We start from the raw sequence: 7,724 nt of genomic DNA, 5'->3' as shown, positions 1-7,724 counted from the left end.
TAAGGAACTTCCAGAGTGACCCAGCATGGAAGCTGGCTCTGTGGGGGGATGTAAGGAACTTCCAGAGTGACCCAGTACAGAAGCTGGCTCTGTGGAGGATGCAAAGAGACATGCTGAGAAGAAGGTGCACCCTCAAGGCCTGGTGGAATCCTTGCCTTATGTGCAGAATAATCGGATTTTAGCCTCAAACTCCAAGGATGCCAATGAGTATTTTAAAGTCAATGGCAGATGTGACCAGATGTGTTTTCCCTGAAGGCAGCCCTGTCATGAGCCCAACCTCCCTCCACAGACGGGGGTGTCTGGAGTGAAGCATCCAAGATGGGGAGGACACGATCTGCCTGGTCATCACTTATTCATTAATTCCTTTGCCTCCTGGGTGCCTGCCACGTGTCACCGCTGTGGTTATTTCTGTGGTGAAGAGTAATGAGAAGCTCCAGCCGTCACCCAGTTTACGTTCCAGCAAGGAACGAGCAGCCATGAAGAAGTAAGTGAGACAGTTGCTGACTGTGACAATACTGCAGGGGACACCCCAGTGATAGGAGGAGAGGGTGACTTTAGACTGTGGGTCCAGGATGACTTCCCTGAGCAAGCAGCGGTTGAGCTAAGGGTAGAGTGAAAGGTTTTCAGCTCTTGAATAAGCCCCGGGGAGGGCACAGCAGGGAAAAGAGCAAACCCGTCTGTCTGGATGGAGGATGGTTGGAAAGAGGGAGGAAGAGCAAGAGGGGAGGACAGAGGGTGGGAAGGAGTGACTGACGCACACAGGCAGGGGGACATCTGCATTTGTCACACAGGCAAGGAGAAGCTGGGCGAAGAGTTGGCAGGAGAGTGGCATCACTGCCTCCAGCTTTAAAACTGCTCTGCTGTGGTAGCATGCGTGATATGGTGTCTGGAGGGGAGAAGGGGCATGGTGAGAGCTCCGGCCAGCCTGCAGGGGAGGGACATGTGCTCAGGCTGGAGCGGGGGCAGGAGAGACGGAAGAGGAGGAAGTTCTGGCCACATTCCTGAGGAAGAAGTGATCAGACTTAGTTCTGAGTAGGTGGAGGAGGGAAATGGAGGTCTCCCTGGTACACCTGGGCTTTGACATGAGTGAGACTGTGGGTGGATGGTGCTACCCTGCCCTAAGCGGAAGCCGGGGTAGAAGGATGCGTGCCAGCAGTCACCACTCCAAGGAAACGCCAGCTGGGGAGCCCTGGGGATGACTCCGGTGCACGAGAGAGGCTCAGGTTGAAGACAGAAAACCCAGAGTCATCATCACGTCCATTTAAGGTGTAAGGGCTGCAACAGATCACCCAGGAAGGAGGTGTGCACAGGGAATCTAGGAGGCCCGAGACAGAACCCTGAGATGCTGACCACCTGAGCACAGATGGGAAGAACCACCAGCTGACAGTCACCAGCAAAACCAGGAAACTGTGTCACAAAGCCAAGAGCAGAGACTCTCCCAAAGGAGACTGAGCCTCCCACAGACATCCCTGGGAGGGAGAGAGAAGGAGCAGAGGGTGTCCAGGGGATTGGCCACAGGCAGATCCAGGCATCCCTGGGAGGGAGAGAGAAGGAGCAGAGGGTGTCCAGGGGACTGGCCATAGGCAGATCCAGACATCCCTGGGAGGGAGAGAGGAGCAGAGGATGTCCAGGGGACTGGCCACAGGCAGGTCCAGACGTCTCTGGGAGGGAGAGAGAAGGAGCAGAGGGTGTCCAGGGGACTGGCCATAGGCAGGTCTCTAGCGACTCTGGCAGGGGCAGTCTCAGTGTGCAGATGGAGATGAAAGCCTGGTTTTCATAGTTTAAAAATGCATGAGGCTGGGTGCATTGGCTCATGCCTGTAATCCCAGAACTCTGGGAGCCCAAGGTAGGAGGATAGCTTGGGCTCAGGAGTTTGAGACCAGCCTGAGCAAGAGTGAGACCCTGTTTCTACTAAAAGTAAAAAACAAACAAACAAACAAACAAACAAACAAAAACTAGCTGGGCATGGTGGCAGGTGCCTATAGTCCCAAGCTCCTTTAGAGGCTGAGGCAGGAGAATTGCTGAAGCCCAGGAGTTTGAGGTTGCTGTGGGTTGTGATGACACCAGTGCAGTCTATTCCAAGCAAAAGAACAAGAGCCTGTCTAAAAAAAAGTATAAGAAACTGGGTATAATGGTGCATTGCCTGGAGTCCCAGCTAGTCAGGAAGCTGAGGTAGGAGGAGCACTTGAGACTTGAGCCCAGGAGTTTGAAACCATCCTGGCAGACATGGCAAGACTTATCTCTGAATACAAGGAAAAAAAAGCAAGAGACACAGCAAGCATAGCTCAAGGCAGGCTCAGAAATCACTTTCTAAATGCTTAGCTGAGAAGAGATGAGCTAGAAATGAGGTGGCAGCTGGAAGAGGGTTGGGGAGCGTCTAGCAGAGGGGGTGACAGAAGGGCAGTAGAGGGAGGGGCAGACTAAGGAGATGGTGATGGGGAAGGCCAGGCGGTGGGAGCAGGACTACAGCCTGCAGATACTTGGGCTGGGCACTGCCTGATGTGGGGGTGGAGCATGGCAGGGGGCGGTTCCTGCCACTCATACAGGAGTGGGGAAATTCTTTCCCTGGACATGAAATGTGGGAGGCAGGCAAGGCTGTAGTTAGATTCGCAGACAATGGGTGGATGAGGGGCTCTGATGTCTCCCTTCTCCTCTCTCAAAGAGCAACACAAAAGGTACCAGAGACCTGCCTGTAGCTCACTGGTTAGGATGCTGGCCCAGAGAACTGCTCATATGTCACTGGATAGGATGCTGACCCAGGGACCTGCCTATAGCTCACTGGTTAGGATGCTGGCCCAAGGACCTACTCATAACTCACTGGTTAGGACACTGACCCAGAGACCTGCCCGTAGCTCACTGGTTAGGATGCTGGCCCAGAGACCTGCTCATAGGTCACTGGATAGGATGCTGACCCAGGGACCTGCCTATAGCTCACTGGTTAGGACGCTGACCCAGAGACCTGCCCGTACCTCACTGGTTAGGGCACCAACCAAGAACTGCCCACAGCTCACTGGTTAGGACACTGACCCAGAGACCTGCCCGTAGTTCACTTGTTAGGACGCTGACCCAGAGACCTGCCCACAGCTCACTGGTTAGGGCGCCTACCGAGACCTGCCCACAGCTCACTGGTTAGGATGCTGACCCAGAGACCTGCCCATAGCTCACTGGTTAGGGCACCAACCAAGAACTGCCCACAGCTCACTGGTTAGGACACTGACCCAGAGACCTGCCCGTAGTTCACTTGTTAGGACGCTGACCCAGAGACCTGCCCACAGCTCACTGGTTAGGGTGCCTACCGAGACCTGCCCACAGCTCACTGGTTAGGATGCTGACCCAGAGACCTGCCCATAGCTCACTGGTTAGGATGCTGACCCAGAGACCTGCCCATAGCTCACTGGTTCGGGTGCTGGCCACATGCACTGGGGCTGGTGGGTTCAAATCCAGCCTGGACCTGCTAAACAAGAATGACAACAACAACAACAAAAATAGCTGGGCGTTGTGGCAGGCGCCTGTAGTCCCAGCTAGTCAGGAGGGTGAGGCAAGAGAATCACTTGAGCCCAAGAGTTTGAGGTTGCTGTGAGCTGTGACACCACAGCATTCTACTGAGGGTGATGTAATAAAACTGTCTCTAAAAAAAAAAAAAAAAAAGATGGGAGAACCCAATGCTGTGTCTTAATATTAACAATAAAGTAGAATCCCTTCACTAAAACTGTCCACAGCATGGACAGTGAGTGTCCTGAACCATTTCTACTTTGGGTTTCCAAACTGCCCTGCCAAGAAAGGAAGTTCATCCTCCGTAATCTGAAACAGGCAATTGGCATTCAGAGAGATTTTTAGGGGGAAGTCCTATTTCCAGTCTCAGCATCAGAGAAGAACTCTGGACAGTATATCCCTCATAATTATGCAAAACAGTAGGAGAATCTAGTGCTCAGAAGGGAACAACACTTACCTTATTAGAGAAGCTTATGAGGTTTCTCAACATAAGAACAGAATCGGCCATTTCTTCCTGATCAGGAAAACAAGCAAAAAAGAAAACATAAGTAAACAAACAAACAAGCAAATCAGAGAGAGTAGAGAAGGCCAGCTTATTTGGGTAAAGTTCCAGCTTGCTTATGTAGCAGCTGAGCAGATTCCAGGCTTTGCAGCTGGGAGACAAGCTGTAGGTGAGACCTTCTTTAGAGAGGCCACACCTTGGTCTCCAGTTCCCCCTCCAGTCCAGCATCTCTCCTCAACCTGCCCCTGGTCAGCCTTGGCAAGAGGATATAAGGGACCAGTGATAAGAGAAGCTTTGCAGAGGGGCCAGAGAGATGAAGGAAGAAACTACATTTCAAGTGGAGTCTCTTGGAATTGCATGTTCTTTATGGAGAAGTCTGGTGACACCTCTGAGAAGCAGCTGCAGAAACGCTACGAGCAAGGACGGTCACATTGGACTGTATGGTCATTGCTTTAAAAGGTGCACATTGTCATGAGCTTAAATCTCTAGTACATCATCGCTAACAAAATACAAACAGATTAGATTTGCAGAATTGTTGCTTACACAAACTTTAGCAGAAATTTTCTGTAACGACAACTGGCTTGTATCAGTCTGTCTTTTATAAACCAGCAGCATTCATTGGTGGAATGTATTAGCAGGCTGGAGAGACCACAGCCACACGTGGGAGCCCACCTGGCTGGCCTTCCTGGTGACATTCCTCTCCTGTGTTCCACAGGTGTGACACCTTGCTGGTGACAGACCCTACCACCTGTCCTACAGGCTAATAGACACTGCACTTGCCCAGCTCTGGACCGTACCTCATTTGCAAAAGCTAATTTGCACACGGAAGAAATCAAGGCATCCTGTATCCGTGACCACTGGCCGCATGAGGCGGTTCTGTTCTCCTTTGACAAACGACTCAGGATCTTGGTGGTCATGGTGATGTAGTTCCTGGTTTCTATGTAATTCCCCATCAACTGGAGTGTAATCAGGCTTTTCAGGCTGGAGTTATATCTGAAGGAGACACAGGAGCTATCAAGATTGTTCCAACACACTGCAAACCTTTTCACCCTGCCCCCCAAGAGTGGAATGGGGCTTGTTGGGAATATGCTTCTTGGGTGGCTCAGGGTAGAAAAAGGATGGTACAAAAGAGAGCAGGTCTGTGCAGAGGAAACTCTGAAAAGGCACGGCAAAGTGCGTTGCCAAAATTCTTTTAAAACTCCTAGCAGGTGACAAATGGGGAAGCATAGTGTGGATCAGGCACAAGGGCACACGGCTACCAGCCGAGTGAAGTTCTGTGAGCTCTGGACAACCAGAGCTGGGAGCTAGTGCCCACACCCATCCCAGAGTGGACATCTGGGCTGTACACGTGGTTCATGTCAATTCCCAAGTTTACGGCTTTAGATTTCAGTACCTAGGTATTTATTCACTTATTTACAAAGTACTTCACTTATTTGCATTTGAAAAGGCAGCAGACACCAGGAAAAGAGCCCTGTGCCTGCAGGAAAGACCAGGTCCCGCCCTTGCTCTGTGGTTTCTTTGCTGTTAACCTCAAGAGCATATCATTTAACAGAGTAACTGGACTTCAGTTTCCACAAGTGTAAATTAAAAAGTCTCACCTGAATATGACCCTCCATACAGGGTCATTGCAAGAAGTATATAAATTAGGAATAATTAATTAATTAGACAATGCCTTGCAGGCTCTGAACACACATGCTTAAGCACACCCTTGACCAATAAGTGATTTGCGCAGCTTCAGACTCTAGGAAGCCAGGCTAAAGATAAAGATGAACAAATAAATCTAGGCAGAAACACCACAGATTGCACAATAGGGGGAAATACACTTTACAAAATTAGTCTCGCAGAGTCAAAAAACATATGAACAAATGACTAAGCAAACAAAAATAATACCAACAAGCCCACGAAATGGGGCCAGGCTGACACCACAGAGGCTGCAATACATTATCTAAAATGTCCCGTTTTCAATGAAAAGTCTGAGGCATCCAAAGAAACATCTAAACACAGGAAAAATAGGCAGGCCCCAGAAACTGCCTTTGAGGGGTCACAACTGTGCTTAGTAAAGACTTTGAACAGCTACTGTAAATACGATCTAAGAGCGCGAGGAAACCATGGTTTTTTTTTTTTTTAATGAAAAGGAGGTATAATGCTGACTAATCAAATGAGGAATATCAGTAAAGAGATATAAACTGCAAATTTAGAAGTCATAGAAATAACAAGTACAGAATAAAAGAGAAGTTAAAAAGTAGATTTGAGAAAAGAAAGAATCCATTAACATGAAGACAGAGCAACACAGATTATAAAGAACAGAAAGAAAAAAGGAAGAGGAAAATGAGCAGCAACTCAGAGAATGCTGTGCATCATTAAGTTCACAAATTCTATTTTTCTGTTTCTCTCTTTCTTTCTGTTTCTCTCTTTCTTTCACAGCAAGTAATAAAACAAGAACAACACAAAGAAGGAGTGTGGGGAGCTGTGGAGCACAGGGGGCCGTGAGGTGTGGGGGGCCATGGAGCATGGGGAGCTGTAGAGTGTGGGGATCTGTGGAGTGTGGGGGGCCGTGGAGCATGGGGAGCTGTGGTGCGTGGGGAGCTGTGGAGTGTGGGGATCTGTGGAGTGTGGGGGACCGTGGGGTGTGGGGGGCCATGGAGCATGGGGAGCTGTAGAGTGTGGGAATCTGTGGAGTGTGGGGGGCCATGGAGCATGGGGAGCTGCAGAGTGTGGGGATCTGTGGAGTGTGGGGATCTGTGGAGTGTGGGGATCTGTGGAGCATGGGGGACCGTGGGGTGTGGGGGGCCATGGAGCATGGGGAGCTGTAGAGTGTGGGAATCTGTGGAGTGTGGGGGGCCGTGGAGCATGGGAAGCTGTGCAGTGTGGGGAGCTGTGGAATGTGGGGATCTGTGGAGTGTGGGGATCTGTGGAGCATGGGGGACCATGGGGCGCAGGGGAGCCATGGGGTGTGGGGGGCCATGGAGCATGGGGAGCTGTAGAGTGTGGGGATCTGTGGAGCATGGGGATCTGTGGAGCGTGGGGATCTGTGGAGCGTGGGGGGCCATGGGGCGCAGGAGAGCCGTGGGGCGCGGGGGGGCCGTGGAGCGTGGGGAGCTGTGGAGCGTGGGGAGCCGTGGAGTGTGGGGAGCTGTGTAGAAACAAGGAAGGGACACCAGGTGGGAACTTAAACCCACGGGCAGACAGGAGACAGACAAAAATACTGCATGAGAAGATCAGGACATTGAAACACTTCTGAAAATATATTTACGTTCTCTTTTCTCCTATAATTGCTTTTAAAGATGAGATTATACCCAACGATAGTTATAACATTGTATTGTTGGGTCTGTAACATATATAGGTGTAATATGCATAGCACACAAAAAGCAAAGAGAAAATAGATCTGTAGAGGAGTACAGTTTCTTTGTCTTCCTGAAATTAAGTCAGTATAAATTTGTAGCTATTTCTAATTAGTTAAGATGTATGTTGTAAGCCCAAGTGCAACAGCTAAGAAAATAACCTACAAAAAATACTTAAAGATCATTAAAGGAATTAAAATGAGGCGCTAGAAAACATTCACTTAAGATAAAGGAGGCAGCAAAAGAGGAGCAAGGAAATCACAATTCAGGTAGGACACAGGAGAGGTAATCGTGATTCAGGTAGGACACACGAGAGGTAACCGCGATTCAGGTAGGACACACGAGAGGTAACCACGATTCAGGTAGGAGACACGAGAGGTAACCGCGAT

General features: G+C 49.9%; 1 protein-coding gene across 11 annotated transcripts in view; it reads right to left on the bottom strand.

Annotated features, from left to right (window-relative positions):
• PKD1L1 (polycystin 1 like 1, transient receptor potential channel interacting) overlaps positions 1 to 7,724 on the bottom strand; it is a 175,459-nt gene that overhangs the window by 84,864 nt on the left and 82,871 nt on the right. For all 11 annotated transcript variants that reach the window (XR_002775242.1, XR_002775243.1, XM_023517881.1 and 8 more), the window contains 2 exons: positions 4,792 to 4,987; positions 3,950 to 4,006 (listed from right to left, as the gene is read on the bottom strand). Coding sequence is in view for 9 of the 11 variants with exons in the window: in XM_023517881.1 (XP_023373649.1) it covers positions 3,950 to 4,006; positions 4,792 to 4,987 (253 nt within the window). In the remaining 2 variants the exon portion in view is untranslated. The remainder of the gene's footprint in view (positions 1 to 3,949; positions 4,007 to 4,791; positions 4,988 to 7,724) is intronic.

Source organism: Otolemur garnettii, unplaced genomic scaffold (genome assembly GCF_000181295.1).
Source record: "Otolemur garnettii isolate 467f Iridium unplaced genomic scaffold, OtoGar3 scaffold00123, whole genome shotgun sequence".
Lineage (NCBI taxonomy): Eukaryota > Metazoa > Chordata > Mammalia > Primates > Galagidae > Otolemur > Otolemur garnettii.
The sequence above is the reverse complement of the archived record's forward strand: the minus strand, read 5'-3'. Positions and strand labels throughout refer to the sequence as shown.